Genomic DNA, 23,943 nt, shown 5'->3' with positions numbered 1-23,943 from the left:
AAAATATCGAACAGAGATATGGCGACTTGAAATATAAATATATCTGTAACTTGCTTATAGTTTCACCGATTTGACTGATTTTTTCATGCGTTAATTCTTATTATATAATGGATAAGTAAAGTAAAAATCATCAACATATTTTAATTATAAGTACGTTAAATAATGAAAAATTAAAGTATAAGTATATCACAGTAGTGGTGACGCACAGACGACACCATCATATAATTTGCTTTTTTGCACATTTGTCGGTTTCTTCATTTGAAACCTCACTGCTGGGGGTCTTCGGGATATCTAAATAATTGGAAAGAGGTTTATTTTAACCAGCAGTGGGTGCCTTTGGAAGTGAATCCTCTCTTACTCCACGAACCATCGATAGTAACTTTTACTTCCAGTAAAGTTGGGTCTTCCTTTTCTAATGCTGCATGTACATGTTCCCTTGTTTTTTCCAAGAGTTCCTCATACTTCTTTATGCTGGTCTCTATAATATGATGGCAAAGTTTACTAAACGTCTTGTGATGTATCATTTTCATGTTCATTGCCATGCACATTTTCTGTACTGCAACATCCCCACAGAGTAAGCCGGCCTCCACAACTCTGTTATGTATTTCATAACTTTCATTTCTACCACCTGGTGAAGTACACCAGTTGCTCTTTTCAGACCACAACTTTCATTCTGCCTGAAATGTCTTCACCATTCCACATCCTCCCATCACTTCAACATGCATCTTCTCACCACACTGGCATCTAACAAGCGAATTTATCCACGGCAAAAAACTGCTCTTCTCCACAATCATAAATTCACATTCATTCTTATCTCCCCTCTGTACAATTTCATAACTAATATCTAATTTTCTTGCTGTATTCGAGATGAATAAAGTACTTCATGGTGTAGAACCTGGCTACATATGTTGAGAGAGGTGGAAGCGAGGGCAGTGGTGGAGTGAGAGGTGGTGAGGTCTAGGCTAGTCGTCTTCGACTGTTTGCCATCTTTAACTGTTGTTTTTTTGTCATTGTAGATGTTCTTTTTGCTACCCATGATGACTGTACTAATGAGTAATATGTACTAGCTAAGGTAATATATTGCCAGGAGAGCTCATGAGACATGCGTACTTTTTCTTTCAAAGCTAGTAGGTAACTGATGTCCAGCTGAGCTCTAAGTTGGCAAGAGCTATCCCTCCACCTTCCTCCCTTCCCCTCCACCCTCATACTGGCCATTGAAGCATTGGGCGAGTGTAAATTCAATCGAATTTCATTGTTATTCGATGCGCCTGAAGGTCCTAAGTGGCAAGCCCCCCTCTAGTGTGGGTTGCGCCTTTAACCCCTTCCATACGGTGCCGCACACGTAGGCGTCATGAGGAGCAAATGGATTCGCGACGCTACCATATCGGCGTCTTGATTATATTTATTGTAGTCGCCCCTGTGTTTTTACATTCTCCCAAATGCGCCCTGAATCCCATTCTCTGTGGTTTTCAAAATTCGCGGGTGAAAGAGAGAACGATCGATATAAGCCGTGACTATATTTTATGATGCGAGTATTATTACGACACGTCATACAGCTGGCATTGGCTGCTGCCCGCGAGATTTAAGTCCCGTACTGAAGTGGTTAACTTAGTCCATTTAAACCCCCACCCAAGACATTTAAATTGCGCGCCGCTGGAAAATTATTTGTCGGGATTTGAAAAATGCTATATCTTGACCAAATTCACCCCCCCCCCCCAGGTGTCGCGTATCCCCTTAAGAAGTGAAAAGCTAGGGGAAATATAGCGAAGTTGCAAGACATTATATACATGGTCCAGATATACAAAGTCTGGCCCTATGTACCTACAGACAGGACCCCTCCCCCCTTTTTGGGTGGGTTGGGGTGGGGGTTGGGGGGTTGTCTATCATGTCCAATTTGCAGGACCACAACCAGTTCTCACAAATGTGTAATGTCCATATCATTCAATGTAATTCATCATCTTTTATCTACTGCTCCCTAATACCAACACTGCTTCTGTTCAGTTCTAATTAATGATGTTGGGGATATGTACAGGGAAAAAATTATAGTGAACAGTGTTTAAGATGAAGGATAAACATATACATGGGGCATAGTGGTTGGTGGGAGGGTAGTCAAGTGGGCTTGATTTGATGCTCCAAAAGAAGAATACAAGAGTTCTGGATGTAAACTTGTTCAAAGGAGAGGAGAGTAGACCATCTTATCATTATCTGTAGGTGGAATTGAGAAAGGATGTCATGTGGAGAAGAGAAAAGAAAGGAAAAAAAGGCAGGAAGGTAAAGAGAGGTGGCAAGTGCTGAAAGTAAGGAATTTGAATGGGGATATCAACAATACTTTGCAAAGGTGAGAAAGGTATGGGGAATAGTGAAAAATAAGGGGATACAAGAATAGAGAAAGAATGACCATGTTTCAAGGAGGAAGTTATCAGATGTGCAAAGATGGTATGTAGAATGAGGATGGGAGAAAATAGGAGAGGCAGTAAAAAGTTGGATGAAAAGGTGAGGATGGTGCAGGTAAAATACAAGTGTACAATGATGACTTCAAAGAAAAACTATAGTATTTGTAAGATGTGAGGTGAGGTAGTTGTTTGACAGGGAACCAGAAGAAAAAGATAAAGGAGGCAAAGAGGAGAGAGCTGATGTCAAATGGGTTATGAGTATGACAGAAAATTTTAAAATAAAAAGATAATTTGGAAAGAAATTAAGAGAAGAAAAGGTAAAAGGTGGGATGGAGTGTTGATAATGGAAGTAAAGGCAGTAAGAGGAAGATGGGCAAAGTATTTTAGCGAATTGCTAAATGTGAAGGAGGATAGAGAGGGAAAGGTAGTTGCAGTGGGAAGTGCTAAGCACATCCACAGCAAGGCCGCTTCATTAAATAGGCAACCTCCCTCTCAATCCCCTCATGGAGAAATGCAGAAGATGGGGAGAAATTCCTTTGGGCTGTGTCAATTTATTTTTCACACATATTCCCTCACCCCCCATCCCCCACCCATTCCACCTCATGCATCACAGCATCATCCATACACAACCATTCTCCATTCACACCCTATCTTCTGTCCTCCCCCTCCTTCCTCAACAGACATTCCCCTCTTTCCCAATCCATCCATCTCATCCTTGGTTGCCCCCCTGGTCTCATCATAACTGCCTTCACCTCATCTTTCCTTATTTCTCCTCCATTTTCCTCACTCATCACTTGTTTTCTTAGTGCTACCCACTGACACTACCTTTCCCTCCCTGTCCTCTTTCACATTTGCCCATCTTCCTCTTATTGCCTTCTCTTCCATAATCATCTCTCCATCTGCACCTTCTACAGTTTGTTCTCTGCTTGATTCGCCTCTTCCTCTCATTTCTTTTCATACATACATACATATACCAAGGCTTTTTCCCCCTTCCAAGGGAGGTAGCCAAAAAGGGAAAGGCATAAAAACACTCCCACCCATTTCATCCCTACATACACTCCACACCCCTCCCACCCTCCCTCTCATCTGAGCACCTCCTGGATGACGGGTCATCCCTGCACCCTGCCCACCGCCCTGGGTCAGAAGCAGTGTCGCAAGACACAGTACATCCACAGCAAGGCCGCTTCATTTAATCGGCAACCCCCCCTCTCCGTCCCCCTTTGCATACAAGGTGAGGACGGGGAGAAATCCCTTCGGGCTGCGTCAAAATTTACTCACACATACTACCCCACCCCCCACCCCCCGCCCATTCCTCCTCATGCAGTCACAACATCATCCATATACAACCATTCTCCACTCACCTCTGTCTTCCGTCCTCTCCCTTCCTTCCTCAACAGACACTCCCCTCTTCCCCAAAGCCCCCTTCACCCCATCCATCCACCTCATCCTAGGACGTCCCCTCATGTTCACTCCCTCCACATCTGCCTTCCACACCTCTTTTACTAGTCTTTCTTCACTCATTCTTTCCATGTGTCCAAACCATCCCAATATTCTTTCATCAACCCTATCTCCCAAATCCTTTTTCACCCCTGTTCTCCTCCTCACCTCCTCATTTCTCACTCTATCCAGCCTAGTAACCCCCACCATACTTCTCAGACACCTCATCTCAAACACATTCAAACTCCTTCTCTCTTCTACTTTTATTACTTTCAAAATGGGAGTGGTTTCTATGCCTTTTTCTTTTTGGTTACCCCCCATGTAGGGGGAAAAAGCCTTTGGTATATGTATGTACATTCAAAATTTTCTTTTATACTCTTACCCAATTTCACATCTGCTCTCCTCTTTGCCTACTTTATTTTATGCTTTATTTCTCTTCTCTTTTCTTTGTACCTCTCATATGATTCCCTTGTCCTATTTTGTAACCAATCTGTGAAAGCTCACTTCTCTTGTACAACTTTCTTTGCTTCCTCATCCCACCATTCACTACCCTTCCTTCTATTTCCTCCTTGTTCCACACACCATCTTTGCACACCTCGTGACGTCCTTCTTGAACCATCCCCATTCCTCCTCCACTCCTAGTTCTTCTCTATCCTTCACCCACTCCCACTCCTCTCTCAGCTTCTTGTAATCCTTTTCTTTCTCATTTAAGCAGTTCACTTAACCACCTCCCTACCTTCTGTCCTTTTCCTCTTTCTCCATCTATCCTCCACTCTCAACACACCTTCCACCCACCACCCTCTCCCATGTGTATTTATTCTTGGCTTTCTTCCTAAACACTGTATTAGCTATTATCAACTCTCTAGATACCTCTCCACCATCAACTCTCCACTACGATTTTTTTCTGAAATTCCACACTTATCAACCACTGTCTATTGGTTCATTTCCTACCCTAGCAATAATGTCTCCCAATACCACTACATTGACATTTTCCCTAATCCCTCTATGCACTCATTTAAATCTATCCAAAAAACCTCCCTTTCCTCTACACTCTTCTCACTACCAGGCCCATGTACCTTACAAAAACCCAACATAGATGGAATGATCTCAGGACTGAATGAACTAATTGACTATTTGGCATTAAAAAAACTGGGCATAATGGGAATAGTAGAAACTAAACTAAAAGGTAATCTACCACCAAACACTGTGGGACAAGGTCTATACAACTGCTGGATGAAGAATAGAAAAGAAGAACAAGGAGGGGGAATATTATTTCTGACCAGGAAAGACTTAGATGTAACAAAGTTAACAGAAGGAAAAAACAATGTAGAATCAATTATGATAAAAGTAGAAAATTTGTAGTAGTGTATGCACCCCCTAAAACACAGTCCTGGACAGAACATGATCATTCCAAATTGTTGGAAGATGTGGTGATTGGTTTGACGACACCACTAACACCATCACCACTAGTTGCTGCTAGAGATTAGTACTAGACAGTGATACTAGTCGATACTAGTTTTCGTCATCGCATCGCGCACTGCGCATGACTCATTGCACGCTGGGCCTTTCTCGAGCCATAAAAACACTCTCAAGCCATATGCTGTTCTGCTGAAGTTTGCAGTTCTGAATTGGACACGTGATGGGATGTTTACGAAAAAGGCATGTGTTCCCATTGGTCATTTGTGGTATACAGAGAGAATCTTAACCAATCATAATAACTTGTAGGAGGAGCCTATAGCATCCAGAGGTTCCCTTATAGCCAGCAATAGTGTAAATTTCAGTCTTCAGTCTTCTCTCTTAAGAAATCAACCCAGTGTCAAGTTCAGTCTTATCTGGAATTTCAATTTATTCATATTAACGTTAAATAGTCTATTCGTGACTCGAGTAGTGCATCATGAACCTTGAAGCATCCTCGCAAACCAGAGAAAGGTCTGTACCAGTTAAAACATAGTCCAGCCTCCCACACCCACACACTCGTATACATCACAGTCATCTATTTTGAATATAAATTAATATCACATAATAATAGTCACATACTTAGGAAACATTAGTCTCATTCACCACCAAATGTGAAGTGATAATTTCTTGTACATATGTTTGTTCGCGTTCCTTGTTATTCTAGTTATCTTGGCCACACTAACCAGTTACATACACATACATACATACATATACCAAGGCTTTTTCCCCCTTACAAGGGAGGTAGCCAAAAAGGAAAAGGCATAAAATCATTTCCACCCATTCCATCCCTGAATACACTCCACACCCCTCCACCCTCCCTCTTATCTTAGCACCTCCTGGATGACGGGTCATCCCTGCACCTTGTCCACTGCCCTGGGTCAGAAGCAGTGTCGCAAGACACAGCACATCCACAGCAAGGCCGCTTCATTAAATTGGCGACCCCCCTCTCCGTCCCCCCATTGCATAAAAGGAGAAGACGGGGAGAAATCCCTTCGGGCTGCGTCAAATTTTGCTCACACATACTACCTCACCCCCCATCCCCCTGCCCATTCCACCACATGCAATCACAAACATCCATATACAACCATTCTCCATTCACCCCTGTCTTCTGTCCTCTCCCGTCCTTCCTCAACAGACATTCCCCTCTTCCCCAAAGCCCCCTTCACCCCATCCATCCATCTCATCCTAGGACATCCCCTCATGTTCACTCACTCCACATCTGCCTTCCATACCTCTTTTACTAGTCTTTCTTCACTCATTCTTTCCATGTGTCCAAACCATCCTAATATTCTTTCATCAACCCTATCTCCCAGCTCCCTTTCCACCCCTGTTCTCCTCCTCACCTCCTCATTTCTCACTCTATCTAGCCTAGTAACCCCCATCATACTTCTCAGACACCTCATCTCAAACACATTCAAACTCCTCTCTTTTTTTCTTATGTTCCATGTTTCTGCCCCATACAGTGCTGTTGGCACAATCACTCCTTCATACAGTCTCCTCTTAGCATCCATTCCCAAATGTCTATTCCTCATTACACTCTTTAATCCACCAAGGCATTTACTCGCTTCTCTCAATCTACATTCTACCTCCACCTTTTCCTGCCACATTTGCACCCAAGTATCTAAAACTATCCACTTCCTCCAGTCGCTCTCCCTTAATGCTCACTTCCAGTCTACTGCCACTTGCACCCCTTGTACCTTGTGCCTATATAGTTCCACTTTACAAGGGAAAATGGGACAAGTGTGAATGTAGTAGTTTCAGAGGGATTAGCTTGTTAAGTGTAGTTGGAAAGGCTTATAGGAGGGTCTTAATTGAGAGGATTAGGAAAAGAACGGAGGGGGTAATTGGTGAGGAACAGTGTGGATTTAGGACAGGTAGATGTTGCATAGATCAGATTTTTGTGGTAAGACAGGTATGTGTGAAAGCTATAGGAAATGGTAAGGATGAGTTTTGGGTAGACAGGAAGGCACTGTGGGAGGTATTGCAGATATACAAAATAGAAGGAAAGCTTTTAGAGGCTGTAAAGATTTTTTAACCCCTTCCATACGGTGCCGCACACGTAGGCGTCATGAAGAGCAAGTGGATTCGCGACGCTGCCATATCGGCGTCTTGATTATATTTATTGTAGTCGCCCCTGTGTTTTTACATTCTCCCAAATGCGCCCTGAATCCCATTCTCTGTGGTTTTCAAAATTCGCGGGTGAATGAGAGAACGATCGATATAAGCGGTGACTATATTTTATTATGCGAGTATTATTACGACACGTCATACGGCTGGCATTGGCTGCTGCCCGCGAGATTTAAGTCCTGTACTGAAGTGGTTAAGAGAGTAGTAGTGCATGTTTCAGGATTAGAAATGGAGAGAGTGAGTGGTATGAGGTGAAGGTGGGACTTTGTCAGGGATGTGTTATGTGACCCTGGCTGTTCAATTTATACATGGATGGGGTGGTGTGAGAGGTAAATGCTAGAGTAGGGGGTCAGGGATTGGTGATGGTTAAAGAAAATGGGGAAAAATGAGAGGTAAGCCAGCTGTTGTTTGTGGACGACAGTGTTTGTAGCAGGTTCAGAGGAGGGATTGAACAAGTGACAGAGTTTGGGAAAGTGTGTGAAAGAAGGAAGTTGAAGATAAATGTGGGTAAAAGTAAGGTGATGAGATGTACAAGGGGAGAAAGTGGCAGCAGACTGGAAGTGAGTATTAAGAGAGAGACTGGAGGAAGTGGATAGTTTTAGATACTTGGGTGTGGCGGGAAAGGGAGGAGTGGAGGTAGAGTGTAGATTGAGAGAAGCGAGTAAATGCCTTGGGGGATTAACCCCTTCCATACGGTGCCGCACACGTAGGCGTCATGGGGAGCGAGTGTATTCGCGAGGCTGCCATATCGGCGTCTTGATTATATTTATTGTAGTCGCCCCTCCATAATGACATTCTTTCTAATTCTTTTGTAATCGCATTTTCTATGGTTATCAAAATTCACGGGTGAAGAGAGAACGATCGATATAAGCGGTGACTATATTTTATGATGCGAGTATTATTACGATACGTCGTACGGCTGGCATTGGCTGCTGCCACCAAGATCTAAGTCCATGACGCCTACGTGTGCGGCACCGTATGGAAGGGGTTAAAAAGTGTAATGAGAAATAGACATTTGGGAATGGATGCAAAGAAGAGATTGTATGAAGGAGTGATTGTACTAACAGCACTGAATGGGGCAGAAACATGGAACATGAAAGAGGAAGAGAGGAGTTTGAATGTGTTTGAGATGAGGTGTCTGAGAAGTATGATAAGGGTTACTTGGCTGGATATAGTGAGAAATGAGGAGGTGAAGAGGAGAACAGGGGTGAAAAGGGAGCTGGGAGATAGGGTGGATGAAAGGTTATTGGGATGGTTTGGACACATGGAAAGAATGAATGAAGAAAAACAAATAAAAGAGGTGTGGAAGGTGGATATGGAAGAAGTGAATATGAGGGGGTGACCTAGTATGAGATGGGGTAAAAGGGGCTTTGGGAAAGGGGGGATGTCTGTTGAGGAAGGGCAGGATAGGACAAGATAAGGGTGAATGGAGAATGGTTGTATATGGATGATGATGATGTGATGCATGAGGTGGAATGGGTGAGGGATGGGAGGTAAATGGAATATGTGAGAAAAATTTGACAGCCTGAAGGGATTTCTCCCTGTCTTCCCCTTTTCTGCATGATGGACAGAGAGGGGGGGTCACCGATTTAATGAAGCGGCCTTACTGTGGATGGGCTGTGTCTTGTGACATTGCTTCTGACACAGGACAGTGGACAAGATGCAAGGATGACCCGTCATCCAGGAGGTGCCAAGATAAGAGGGAGGGAAGAGCATGGAGGGGAGTCGAGTGTGATAAGGATGGAATGGATGGGAGTGGTTTTTATGCCTTTGTTTTTTTTGCTACCTCCCTTATAAGGGGAAAAAAAGGCTTTGGCATATGTATGTATTATACAGGAAGGGGAGCTATGCTTGTGATGACCTGTCTTTGTATCTTGCAACATCTAGTTGTGTATTTACCTGGTTGTATTATACGGGAAGGGAGCTATGATTGTAGTGACCCGTCTTTGTATCTTTCAGCATCAAGTTTTTTCTTAAATTCTTGAATAGTGTTTGCACACAGTTTCTTTGTCTAATTTGTTCCAGGTATCTATTACTTTGTGTGGGAAGCTATTTTTTTCAGATATCTTCTGTAATTATCTTGAGTTTCCTTTTGTGTTCTCTTGTTTATCCATTGTCTCATTTCAATAAATCATTCTTATCTAAAGCGGCCCATACACGATCAATTATATTGCACAATTTCATTGTCAATACTCTGAATTGACAATTAAATTGACTGTGTATGGACAATATATCACCCATACACTGTCAATTTAATTGTGCATGGGTGATATATCGCCCATACATGGTCAATTTGTCAATTCAGAGTATTGACAATGAAATTGCGCAATATAATTGATCGTGTATGGGCCGCTTAAGATTTCCATTACTTTCATAATTCTATAGATAGTAGGTCTCCTTTTTCCCTTCTTTGTTCCAGAGTTGGTAATTCTAATTTGGACAGTCTTTGTCCATATATCAGTTTTGTTGTTGCTCTTTGTATTCTTTCTAATTTTTTTATATTCTTTTTGTTACTGGGTGTCCATAGTGTTGCTGCGTACTCGAGTTTTGGTCTTATTTCTTATCATTTCCTCATCCAAATAGACAAATGCCACTTTTATTAACCTCAATAAATTGTAGGTTTCTCTGACTATTTTATTAATATGTTTGTCCAGTGTCATGTCTTTGCTGATCATCACTCCAAGGTCTTTTTCAGTTTACTTTTTTGACCTCTTCTTCACCAATTTTATAATCTCTCGATATTCTGTTTTTACTTTTTCCAAATTCAATTATACAGGTAAACGTCGACTTACGATGGCCGCGACTTACGATTGTTCGACTTTACGATGACGACGACGACGACGACGACGATATGATAATTTAACCCCTTCCATACGGTGCCGCACACGTAGGCGTCATGAGGAGCAAGTGGATTCGCGACGCTGCCATATCGGCGTCTTGATTATATTTATTGTAGTCGCCCCAGTGTTTTTACATTCTCTGAAATGTGCCCTGAATCCCATTCTCTGTGGTTTTCAAAATTCGCGGGTGAAAGAGAGAACGATCGATATAAGCGGTGACTATATTTTATGATGCGAGTATTATTACGTCACGTCGTACGGCTGGCATTGGCTGCTGCCCGCGAGATTTAAGTCCCGTACTGAAAATACATATTATAGTGTTTGAATATGGTAAAAAGGATAAAAATAATTAAATAAACTACTGTACATGTTTAATAGGCTATATTCAGTATCTCTGGTGGTTAATATACAGGTAGGCTAGGTACAGTGACCACGGAACAGTGATACACAAATTGGGGATCGACTTACGATGAAATCGTCTTACGATGGCTCTATCGAAACCTAATGCCATCGTAAGTCGACGTTTACCTGTACTACATTTCTTGATATTGAATTTCACTTCCCACTTTTTCTTTTTCTTTTAGGAATGTCCCCTGTGGGGCTACAAGGAGGAGGATGCCTAGTCACAATCCCCGTCCCTTTCTTCTCACCCCTTACGATCCAAATGGAAATACTTGGTGGCAGTATTCTTTTCCCCCACCCTTTATGCACGGGGGGGACGGAGAGGGGGGTCGCCGATTTAATGAAGCGGCTTTGCTGTGGATGTGCTGTGTCTTGCGACACTGCTTCTGACCCAGGGCAGTGGACAAGGTGCAGGGATGACCCGTCATCCAGGAGGTGCTAAGATAAGAGGGAGGGTGGATGGGTGTGGAGTGTATTCAGGGATGGAATGGGTGGGAATGATTTTATGCCTTTTCCTTTTTGGCTACCTCCCTTGTAAGGGGGAAAAAGCCTTGGTATATGTATGTACTTCCCACTTTTGAGTCCATTTCCAGATCTTGTCCAAGTCTTGTTGTAACGAGTTGCAATCCTCCTCTGTTCTTACTTTCTTTAGTATTTTTGCATCGTCTGCAAAGAAATTCATATAACACTCTACTCCTTCATCCATGTCATTTATGTATATGGCAAATATGATCAGGGCCAGTACTTATTATTTCTTCCCAATTTGAGAATTTATCTCTAATTTTTTATCTCATTTTCCTCCCAGTCAGGAAGTCTTTCATCCATTCCAATAATTTTCCTCTGATGCCACCTATTGACTCTATTTTTCTTAATTAGTTTCTTGTGTGGTATCTTATCAAATGCCTTTTGTAGGTCCAGAAAGGCAAAGTCTGCCAACCATCTCTTTCTTGTATTATATCTATTAATCTCGAGTAGAAGCAGATAAAGTTTGTTGTACAAGATCTTCCTTGTCTGAATCCAAATTTATTTGGATTCAGTATAGTTTTTTCTTCCAAATGTTTAATCCATCTATTTTGATGACCTTTTCACAAATTTTTGCTACTGTGCTGGTCAGGGAGACCGGTCTGTAATTTGATGGATCTTCCTTGTTTCCTCCCTTATGAATTGGTACAATGTTTGCATTCTTTCAGTCCTGTGGCTCCTTTCCTTCTTGAATTGAGAATTTAATCATATTGTATATTCTATCTGTTAATTCCTCCATGCATTCTTTCAGTATCCAATTTGCAATTCTGTCTGGACCATGTGATTTTCTGACGTCAAGGGTTTTGATTTGGTTGCCGATTTCCTTCTGTGTTACAATTATTTCTTTCATTGAGGGGAATATCTCTTTCTTTCCTCACAGTTAGCCGAGTTTTCTATTGTGAATACTGATCTGAAGTGGTTGTTCATAATTTCAGCCATTTCCAGTTCTTCTGTATATTCCTAGTTACCTTGGTGCAGCTTTTCTATTTCTTGTTTGTTCTTCAGTTTGCCATTTACATACCTGTCAAATAGTTTGGGTTCTTCCTTGCATTTTTCTATTATCTTTTTTTTTTATAGTTTCTCTTTTCATCTCTGCGTACATACATACATATATATACCAATGCTTTTTCCCCCTTACAAGGGAGGTAGCCAGAAAGAAAAAGGCATAAAATCATTCCCACCCATTCCATCCCTGAATACACTCCACACCCCTCCACCCTCCCTCTTATCTTAGCACCTCCTGGATGACGGGTCATCCCTGCACCTTGTCCACTGCCCTGGGTCAGAAGCAGTGTCGCAAGACACAGCACATCCACAGCAAGGCCGCTTCATTAAATCGGCAACCCCCCTCTCCGTCCCCCCATGCATAAAAGGAGAAGACGGGGAGAAATCCCTTTGGGCTGCGTCAAATTTTGCTCTCACATATTACCTCACCCCCCATACCCCCCACCCATTCCATCTCATGCATCACATCATCTATATACAACCATTCTCCATTCACCCCTGTCTTCTGTCCTCTCCCGTCCTTCCTCAACAGACATTCCCCTCTTCCCCAAAGCCCCCTTCACCCCATCCATCCATCTTATCCTAGGACGTCCCTTCATGTTCACTCCCTCCACATCTGCCTTCCATACCTCTTTTGCTAGTCTTTCTTCACTCATTCTTTCCATGTGTCCAAACCATCCTAATACTCTGCGTATTTTTACACAACCATTTCTTAGTTTGATGTACATTAGCCATTTACTTGTATTCTTGTCTTTTTTTCCATTTCTCCCAAGCTTTGCCTCTTTTATCCTTAGCCTCACTACATTTTTGTTGTACCAGCTTTTTATGTACGTTCTTTCCTTTTTTTGTTGTATGTATTTATTTGCTCCCTCATAAATTTTTTAGTATATTCCATTTCTCATCCTGTGGTGGGGGAAAAGAATACTGCTAACAAGTATTTCCACTTGGATCGTAAGAGGCGAGAAGAAAGGGACGGGGATTGGGACTAGGCATCCTTCTCCTTGTAGCCCCACAGGGGGCATTCCTAAAAAAAAGTAAAGGCATAGGAGGATCTGGGAGTTTTCCGACCAGCACCCTAAGGTTTGGGTCTTTTAACCCCTAACATACGGTGCCGCATACGTAGGCGTCATGAGGAGCAAATGGATTCGCGACTCTGCCATATCGGCGTCTTGATTATATTTATTGTAGTCACCCCTGCATTTTTACATTCTCCCTAATATGCACTGAATCCCATTCTCTATGGTTTTCAAAATCCACGGGTGAAAGAGAGAACGATCGATATAAGCGGTGAGTATATTTTGTGATGCGAGTATTATTACGACACGTCGTACGGCTGGCATTGGCTGCTGCCCACGAGATTTAAGTCCCGGAGTGAAGTGGTTAATGTGCGTGGATGTGGTACAGATGAGAGTAAAAGGGAAGAGATAGGTAGTATGTTTGTGAGAAGAAAGATGGATGTGTTGGCTTTGAGTGAAACCAAGTTGAAAGGGAAGGGTGAGTGTAAGTTTGGGAGTGTAAGTGGAAGGTTATCAGGAGTGAAGAGAGGGTGAGGGAGGGAAGGAGTGGCTATACTAGTAAGTGAAGAGATAGGTAAACGTGTAGTGGAGTGGAAGGAGGTTCCCTCAAGGATAATGGATGAAGGTGAAACTGGGAAAGGAGATGTGGGTTTTTGTAAGTGCATATGTGCCTAGCAGTGAGAAGAGTGTAGAAGAAAGGGATGCTTTTTGGATAGATTTAAATGAGTGCATAGAGGGATTAGGGAGGAACGTCAATGTAATAGTATTGGGAGACCTTAATGCTTGGGTAGGAAATGATCCAATTGGTGGGTGTGGTTGGGAAATGTGGAGTTCCAGGAAAGAATCGTAGTGGAGAGTTGGTGGAAATGTGTCTAGAAAGAGTTGATGATAGCAAATACAGTGTTTCGGAAGAAAGTCAAGCATAAGTACACATGGGAGAGGGTGGAGGGAAGGGTGGTAGATAGAGCATTAATGGATTATGTAGTGGTAAATAGGATTATGATAGGAAGAGTTAAGGATGTACATGTGCTAAGGGGAGAGGGTGGGGGAATATCAGATCATTTTTTGGTGGAAGTTAAGTTGAGAGTGGAGGATAGATGGAGAAAGAGGAAAGGGACAAAAGGTAGGGAGGTGCTTAGAGTGAACTCTTTAAATGAAAAGGAAAAGGAGGAGTACAAGAAGAAGCTGAAGGAGGAGTGGGAGGGAGTGAAGGATAGAATAGAGCTAGGTGTGGTGGAGGAATGGGGATGGTTCAAGGAGGGAGTCACAAAGTGTGCAAAGATGGTGTGTGGAACAAGGACAGGAGGAAATAGAAGGAAGGGTGGTGAATGGTGGGATGAGGAAACAAAGAAGGTTGTAGAAGAGAAGTGAGCTTTCACAGATTGGTTACAAAACAGGACAAGAGAGTCATATGAGAGGTACAAAGAAAAGAGAAGTAAAGCAAAAGGTTAAAGAGGCAAAGAGGAGAGCAGATGTGAAATGTGGTAAGAGTATGACAGATAATTTTGAAAGTAATAAAAAGAGGTTTTGGAAAGAAATTAAAAGAGGAAGAGGAGGCAAATCAAATAGAGAAGAAAAGGTAAAAGGTGCAGATGGAGAGATGATAATGGAAGAGAAGGCAGTGAGGGGAAGATGGGCAGAATATTTTAGGGAGTTGCTAAATGTGAAGGAGGATAGGGAGGGAAAGATAGTTGCAGTGGGAAAAGCTAAGAAAATGACCTTGATGAGTGAGGAAAATGGAGGAGAAATAAGGAAGGATGAAGTGAAGGCAGTTGTTAAGATGATGAAAGCAGGTAAGGCACCTGGTCTGGATGGATGCCATGCAGAATGTCTAAAAAAAGGAGGTACAGTGATGGACTGGCTGGTGAGGTTATTTAATGTTTGCTGGAGAGAGGGTAGAGTGCCGGAGGACTGCCTATATAGTTACACTTTACAAGGGAAAAGGGGACAAGTGTGAACGTAGTAGTTTCAGAGGGATTAGCTTGTTAATTGTAGTTGGGAAGGCTTATGGGATCTTGATTGAGAGGATTAGGAGAGGAACAGTGTGGATTTAGGACGGGTAGAGGTTGTGTAGATCAGATTTTTGTGGCAAGACATATGTGAGAAAGCTATAGGAAAGGGGAAGGATGTTTTTTGGGCTTTTATGGATCTGGAAAAGGCTTACGACAGGGTAGACAGAAAGGCACTGTGGGAGGTTTTGCGGATATACGGGATAGGAGGAAAGCTTCTAGGAGCTGTCAAGAGTTTTTATAAGGGTAGCAGAGCTTATGTCAGGATTGGAAATGGTGAGAGTGAGTGGTTTAACCCCTTCCATACGGTGCCACACACGTAGGCGTCATGAGGAGCAAGTGGATTCGCGACGCTGCCATATTGGCGTCTTGATTATATTTATTGTAGTCGCCCCTGTGTTTTTACATTCTCCCAAATGGTGCTGAATCCCATTCTCTGTGGTTTTCAAAATTCGCGGGTGAAAGAGAGAACGATCAATATAAGCGGTGACTATATTTTATGATGCGAGTATTATTACGACACGTCATACAGCTGGCATTGGCTGCTGCCCGCGAGATTTAAGTCCCGTACTGAAGTGGTTAAGGTAAAGGTGGGACTTCCTCAAGGATGTGTTATGTCGCCCTGGCTGTTCAACTTGTACATGGATGGGGTAGTATGAGAGGTAAATGCAAGGGTAGTGGGTCTGGGATTGGAGATGGTTAAAGAAAATGAAGAAAAGTGGGAGGTGCACCAGCTGTTGTTTGCGGACGACACTATGCTTGTGGCAGGATCGGAGGAGGGATTGAGGAAGTTGGTGACAGTTTGGGAGTGTGTGATAGGAGAAAGCTGAAGATATATGTGGGTAAAAGTAAGGTGATGAGATGTACAAGGGGTGAAAGTGGCAGTAGACTGGAAGTGAGCATTAAGGGAGAGCGACTGGAGGAAGTGGATAGTTTTAGATACTTGGGTGCAAATGTGGCAGGAAAAGGTGGAGTGAAGGTGGAGGTAGAATGTAGACTGAGAGTAAATGCCTTGGTGGATTAAAAAGTGTAATGAGGAATAGACATTTGGGAATGGATGATAAGAGAAGACTGTATGAAGGAGTGATTGTGCCAACAGCACTGTATGGGGCAGAAACATGGAACATAAGAGAGGAAGAGAGAAGGAGTTTGAATGTGTTTGAGATGAGGTGTCTGAGAAGTATGATGGGGGTTACTAGGCTAGATAGAGTGAGAAATGAGGAGGTGTGGAAAACAGGGGTGGAAAGGGAGTTGTTGTTGTTGTTGTTGTTGTCGTTCCCTAGACTGTCTGTCCGAGCAGTCCCGTCTCCCCAAGGAAGGCCACAGCCGAAACTGGGTTTTCCCACAAATCCTTTATAGAGTGTATGTTGTGTTGTTTGCGTGCATGATTGTGTATAATGCAGTCTTCCATTATGTGTTGTATGGTATGGGGTGAAGTGTTACATCCTGGGCAGCTGTTCACAACACGGTCGTCCAGCCTCTTCTGGTAGCTTAGAAGTGCTGGGTGGTGACCGCATCGCAGTCTGGCCAAGTGGACTCTGTCCTTTCGTGGGAGAGAGGATTCAGAAGGGTGGATATCAGGGGGTCTGGCATGCAGCAGTGTGTTGTCTTTCAGTGTGTTAATGGAGCGGTGAGTGATATGATTATGAATATGTTTCCGGAGGCTGGTGTTTGGTGGTTGTGGAGGAAGAGAAGAGAGTATCTGTGCGTAATAAAGGTCTTTGGGTGTAGTTTTAATGTTTCTTGGTGTGTGTGGGTGTTCTGCTATGTAGTGTAGCGGGTGTGATGTGTTTGTGGTGGCTGCAGCAAGTGTTTGTGTGTCTCTCATGTCGAGGTGGTCCTTGACTTTGAGGACTTTTGTTACATGGTGTAAATGGTCTGTAGGTGATGTATTTGTGCAGCCTGTAATTGTTTTTAGGGCTTTGTTTTGTATGATTTGAAGGGTGTTGTGGTGTGTCTCACTGAGATTAGGAGCCCATGCAGGACTCGCATAATTCATCACTGAGCGTATGCATTGTTTGTATATTGTTATATTAGTTTCTTTGTTTTGTCCAAATGTTGTTCCAGTGATTGACTTAAGTGCGTTAAGTCTAGGTGTGCATTTGTTTTTTATGTTTGTGAGGTGTTGTTTGAAAGACATGGATGTATCGTATGTTACACCAAGAATTTTGGGTGTGTTTGTGTGTGGTATTAGAGTGTTGTTGATGTAGAGATGAGGTATGTATTTGTGTTCTTTTGTCCAGTTGGTGAGAAGTGTTGCTGTAGATTTGGTTGGAGCTATTTTGAGTCCGTTTGTGATGAACCATGTGTTGAGTGTGTCAAGGTAAGGCTGGATTATTTCTGCAGCTTTGTCTGTGTTACGATGTGTGCATGTGATTGTTATGTCGTCTGCGTAGGAAGAGATTTGTATTTCTGAGGTGTCTGGCATGGGTAAGTCATGCATGTATAGATTAAATAATGTGGGGGATAGAACTGAGCCCTGTGGTACTCCGTTCTTAATGTTTCTGATGTGCGATGATTGGCCATTATATGACACATGAGCATTCCTGCCTGCCAGATAATTGGCCAGCCATCTTTTGGTGTTATTGTGCATGTCTGTGTTATATATTTTATTTGTTAGGTTGTGGCGGGGGATAGCATCAAAAGCTTTACTAATGTCCAATGTTCTAAGAAGTGTTCTGTGGTGGGGCCTATCTGAATTGATGCCATCTAAAATTCTTTGTGTGAGGTTTGTCAGAAGAGTGTTTGTGGAGTGTAGTGGCCTAAAACCGTGTTGTGAGTCAGCAAGGGGAATATATGGTGTGACAAGTTTAAGTATTAGGCGTTCAATGACTTTAGAGGGGGTGCAGAGAAGTGTGATTGGGCGGTGCGATATTGGGATTGTTGGGTCTTTGTTCGGTTTTGGAATGGTGATTATTTTACCATGCTTCCAGATGTCGGGTATAGTGTTGTGTGAATAGCTGTAGTTTGCAATGTTTGTGAGTGCGTGTATACCTTGTGGTCCAATGTGTTTTAGGTGGATGTTGCTTATGTTATCAGGGCCACAGGCAGATGAGTGCTTGAGATTATGCATTATGAGTTTTGTCTGACTGTCTATGAAGGGTGTATAGTCTGAGTCTGTGGGGAAGTCTTTCTTACGTCGAATGGTGCGTCGGTCGTCAGGGTGAGATGTAAGATGGCTCGTCTGTGCAAAATGACGTATGAGAGCGTTTGCTTGTTGTCTGTTTGAGGGTAGATTATCTGTTGTTGTGATTATTGCTGCGTGAGAGCGTGTAGTGTTAGTGTTGGATAGTGTGATGCTGTTGAGTGTTTTGTACAATTTGCTGGTGTTTGTTTTGTGATCAAGTGTATTGATAAAGTTTTGCCAATTTTGTGTTTTTTGTTCATGTATTTTATTGGCAATCACAGTGTTTAGTGTTTGTATTTGGTCTGCTATGTTTTGAGGGATAGGTGTGGGGGTATCGTGTTTAAGTGTGTCACGTTGTCTAATGAGGCCTTGGATTTCTGGTGTGAAGTTGGGGTTGTGTGATTTTCTGTTGCCTCTAGGGATGCATCTCTTGTCTGCGTTTTGTATGATTGTATTAAAAGCGTGCACAGCATTGTTTATGTTTGTGATTGGTGTACTGTTAAGTGTTTCAAAATGTTGTTCTGTCTCTTCAGTAAAGGCTTCCCAGTTAGCTCTCTTGTAATTGGTGTAAGTGTGTCTGTGGCCAGCTGGGGTGCATCTTGTTTTGGTGGTGATGATGATTGGAAGGTGGTCAGAGCCAAGGGCTCCGACCACTCTCCATGATGTTGTTGGGGTTAGGCAGGGGGAGCAAAAGGTGATATCAGGAGAGGAGGGAGTGTAGAGGGCTTGGTATGGGATATGTGTATGATTATGCGTGTTGTTCATGATAGTCAATGAGTCGAATTGAGTCTGTATATCAAGCCCTCTGTCTGTGTCAGGGTTGTCGACAAACCAGGCAGAGGACTTGGCGTTGAAGTCACCACCCATGATCAGGTTGGGGATTGAGGTTAGTTGGCTGAGTTGAGGTCTGAAGGTGTTTGGAACTGTGGGGGATGATTGGGGGGGAATGTACATGTTAACTATTGTTAGTGTTGGTCCTGGAGCTGCAACGTCTACGTCGTGGGACCACCCCCCAACCCCAAGAGTTGGGGGCCAATCAGCAGCAACCACCCCTGGCCATCAGCTCTACGCAGATGGAAAGGGAGTTGGGTGATAGGGTTGATGAAAGAGTATTAGGATGGTTTGGACACATGGAAAGAATGAGTGAAGAAAGACTAGTAAAAGAGGTATGGAGGGCAGATGTGGAGGGAGTGAACATGAGGTAGATGGATGGGGTGAAGGGGGCTTTGGGGAAGAGGGGAATGTCTGTTGAGGAAGGACGGTAGAGGACAGAAGACAGGGGTGAATGGAGAATGGATGATGTTGTGATGCATGAGGTGGAATGGGTGGGGGGATGGGGGTGAGGTAGTATGTGTGAGCAAAATTTGACGCAGCCCAAAGGGATTTCTCCCCGTCTTCTCCTTTTATGCATGGGGGGACGGAGAGGGGGGGTCGCCGATTTAATGAAGCGGCTTTGCTGTGGATGTCCTGTGTCTTGCAACACTGCTTCTGACCCAGGGCAGTGGACAAGGTGTAGGGATGACCTGTCATCCAGGAGGTGCTAAGATAAGAGGGAGGGTGGAGGGATGTGGAGTGTATTCAGGGATGGAATGGATGGGAATGATTTTATGCCTTTTCCTTTTTGGCTACCTCCCTTGTAAGGGGGAAAAAGCCTTGGTATATGTATGTATGATGCATTTCTCTTCCATCCCCATTTCTTCATTTAGGATATTTTTTCCAGTTCACATTGCAAATGAATTTTTTGAGTTTCTCGAAATTTGTTTTGTTGTACACTAGTCTTCCTATTCTATGTTTATCATTTCTGCTTTGATCAATTTGCTCTTTCAACTCATATTCTATTAGTACATGGTCAATCCTATAGGATTTTTGTCATTAATTTTGTCGACAATTTCAGGCTCTTTGATGGTTCTTCACTACCTCTGTATCTGGTATTTTCCCTTATCCACTGAGTCATTGTGTGTGTGTGTGTGTGTGTGTGTATTTATTTATCTAGTTGTATCTTACGGGAAGGGGAGCTATGATCGTGGTGTCTTTACATCTATCAGTGTCTAGTTTGCTCTTAACCCCTTCCATACGGTGCCGCACACGTAGGCGTCATGGACTTAGATCTCGGTGGCAGCAACCAATGCCAGCCGTACGACGTGTCGTAATAATACTCGCATCATAAAATATAGTCACCGCTTATATTGATCGTTCTCTCTTCACCCGTGAATTTTGATAACCATAGAAAATGCGATTACAAAAGAATTAGAAAGAATGTCATAATGGAGGGGCGACTACAATAAATATAATCAAGACGCCGATATGGCAGCCTCGCGAATACACTCGCTCCCCATGACGCCTACGTGTGCGGCACCGTATGGAAGGGGTTAAATTTGTATATGGTTTTTGCACACATACTTGCTTTGTCCAGTTAGTTCCAGATGTCTACCACTCTGTATGAATTTTTTTTTTCCAGGTCTCTTCTATAACTATCCTTTGAGTTTTTTTTCCATGTCCTCTTGTGTTTCTCTTGTCCCAATTTAGTAAGTCCTATCTATCAAGGACTTGTGCCTTTCATGATTCTGTAGATGGTCAGTAGTCGCCTCTCTTCTTTGTTCCAAAGTCAGTAATTTCAATTTTACCAATCTCTCCTCAAATGACAGGTTTGAAAATGCTGGGGCCATTTTCGTGGTTGCTCTCTGGTTTCGTTCCATTTTCTTTATATTCTTTTTGGTACTGGGTGACCATAGTGTTGTAGCATACTCCAGTCTAGGCATTATTAGTGTGACTAGTATTTTATTTTTTTAACAACTTCATCTAATTAGGTAAATGCCACTTTTATTGATCTTAGCAAGTTGTAGGATTCTCCGACAATTTTGTTGATTTATTTATCGGGACAAGTCATTTGAGATAATTAATCCCAGGTCTTTTTCAGATCCCACTTTCTTCAATTTCTTTGTTCCAATAGTACATTGTCCTGATATTCAGTTCTTACTTTTTCTGGATTCCATTATGCTACATTTCTTAATGTTTAAATCCACTTCCCATTTCTATTTCCAATCCTTGTTTAGGTCTCTGTAATGATTCATAATCCATTTTGGTTTTTATTTTCCTGCAAAGAAGCTCATGTAAGAATCCACATCTTCATCCATGTCATTCACATATATAGCAAACATTATTGGAGCCAATACTGATCCCTGTGGAACTCCACTAATCACCTCCTCCCAACCTGAACACTTTTCTCTGAGCACTACTCTTGTTTTTCTACCATGCAGGAAATCCTCCATCAAGTTTAGTGGATTACCTTGTATCCTTCCTGTTTTCCATTTTTTTTTTTTTTTTTTTTTTTTTTTTTTTTTGTACTTTGTCGAAGGCTTTTTGTAAGTCTAGGAAAGTATAATCAGCCCATCCATCCTCTTGTATTATATCTATTAGTCTTGAGTAGAAACAGATTAAATTTGTAGCACATGATCTTCCCTGTCTGAATCCAAATTGTCTCAAGTTTATTATATTTTTTCTTCCAGGTGTTTGCCATCTATTTTTGATCATTATTTCTCAAATTTTGGCTACAGTGCTTGTAAGGGAGACCAGTCTGTAACTGGTTGGTTCTTCTTCATTTCTTCCTTTCTATATTGGTACAATGTTGGCATTTTTCCAGTCTTTTGATATTTTTCCTTCTTTGAGTGAGCAACTTATTATGTTGTATATTTTGTCAATTAGTTCTTCTTTGGCAAGGGGTAACACCTCGCCAAAGAAGTAAAAGCCCTCTGTGAGGGGCACTGTCCTAGCCTCCTGATAGGGGGTAGTGTGTCACGTTAAACCATATCATTATCATCATCATCAGTTCTTCTTTGTGTTCTTTTAGTATCCAACTTGCAATTCTGTCTGGGCCATGTGATTTCCTAATATCAAAGTTTGTTAATTGATCTGTTATTTCTTTTTGTGTTATTGTTATTTCCCTCATGGGGTGAGATCACACTTCACTTCCTTCATCCCAATGGTATACTTTTTCTTTAATGAAAAGACTTGAGTGACTGTTCATGACTTTGGCTATTTTTAGATCTTCTGTGCATTCTGTATTTTCGTGGTGTAGTTTCATAATTTCCAGTTTATTTTTAAGTTTACCATAAACATATCTATAAAATAGTTTGGGTTGTGTATGTGTTTACATTTCTACTTAAGGTTTGAGCACAAAAAGCTGAACATAGAAAGCAGCTTACCCTTTCAATAGCATCCCTATCCTGAGGAGAAACTATGATAGCATTTTGTCCAGGAACTGCACGACCGCTACCCTGATTGCCACCACCACCACCGCCACCTGTAAATAACATGAGCATATAAAATTCACATCAAATCAAAAGTACACTGCAAAACATATGAATGTTCATATGCCAATAATATTTTAGTAAATGAGAATTGACCAAATTCTTGCCTTGAAAGTGCCCTCTTTGCTGAACAAAATATCACACACACCTAAACAAATACCACCACAAAGTGAGGTGGTTAAATATGGGAAGGGAACATCTTCAACTCTGTCTCTCCTATCACCCAATACCTTGACTCCTTCCTGCTTAATCCATATGATAGTGCACATAGTTTCTTCTCAAACAACATTGTAAGTTCAGCCCCAGTGCAGCACAAGAGAAATCATTACCAAGACATGTAATAATTACTTTGCCATACCTAGATTCAAGTTACCACACAGCATTAACACAGTACCAATAAAGAACAAGCCTAGCAAAGACACAAAACAAAAGCATCTTACACTATACTGTCCTACACTTACTCTTTCCATACAACTATACAAAATATCTTCACTGAGGGACTTTATGGATGAAATGGTAGCCATGGCCAGTCACCTATGGGCTGCAAGTCTTCTGCGACCCAAAACCAAGGTAATAGAGCAATTAATTTTTCTTCAACTCTGCCACTTGTACAGATTCTTGCTTGGTGTACTATGAGGACACTAACTGGAGAAGAGCAGTGTAGGATTTTGGGTGGATGAGGGTGTATACATAACATTTGTGATAAGACAAGTATATGATAGCAAAGAACAACAACAAAACTAGCACCAACTCTTTCCGAAATGACATATGAACAAAGACTGTCCAAATTAGAATGACCAACTCTGGAACAAAGAAGGGAAAGAGGAGACTTACTATCTATAGAATAATGAAAGGAATAGAAATCTTAGATTAGAATGACTTATTGAAATGGGACCATGGAAAAATGAGAGTTCGCAAAAAGAAACTAAAAAGTAATTACAGAAAAGATCTGGAGGAAAGAAGAAAAAAAAAAAAAAAAAAACGCTTCCCACACAGAGTGATAGATACTTGGAACATATTAGATAAAGAAACAGTGTGCAAACACTTCAAGATTTTAAGAAAAAAACTTGATGCTGAGAGATACAAAGATGGGTCACCATGAGCATATCTCCCTTCCCAAATAATACAACTAGGTAAATTTATTATTTGAATTGTTGCCTTGAGTTTCACTGACTGGAAACCTACAGCCCTACAGTGACTAGCAATGGTACTTAAGGCCTCCCACAGATCTCTGCAAAGAAACTTTAAAATGTAGTCAGTTGTATTAATGAGGGACTATTTCTGTCTTTGACTTGTAATA

At 42.1% G+C, this 23,943-nt stretch overlaps 1 protein-coding gene across 3 annotated transcripts in view; it reads right to left on the bottom strand.

The window, feature by feature from the left end:
- LOC143020998 (UV excision repair protein RAD23 homolog A-like) overlaps positions 1–23,943 on the bottom strand; it is a 126,229-nt gene that overhangs the window by 2,510 nt on the left and 99,776 nt on the right. For all 3 annotated transcript variants that reach the window (XR_012965964.1, XM_076178090.1, XM_076178091.1), the window contains one exon: positions 22,539–22,636. Coding sequence is in view for 2 of the 3 variants with exons in the window: in XM_076178090.1 (XP_076034205.1) it covers positions 22,539–22,636 (98 nt within the window). In the remaining variant the exon portion in view is untranslated. The remainder of the gene's footprint in view (positions 1–22,538; positions 22,637–23,943) is intronic.

This window comes from Oratosquilla oratoria, chromosome 41, assembly GCF_046742065.1.
Source record: "Oratosquilla oratoria isolate Oo_2021 chromosome 41, ASM4674206v1, whole genome shotgun sequence".
Taxonomy (NCBI): domain Eukaryota; kingdom Metazoa; phylum Arthropoda; class Malacostraca; order Stomatopoda; family Squillidae; genus Oratosquilla; species Oratosquilla oratoria.
Note: the sequence above shows the minus strand (reverse complement) of the source record. Positions and strands in the feature narration are given on the sequence as shown.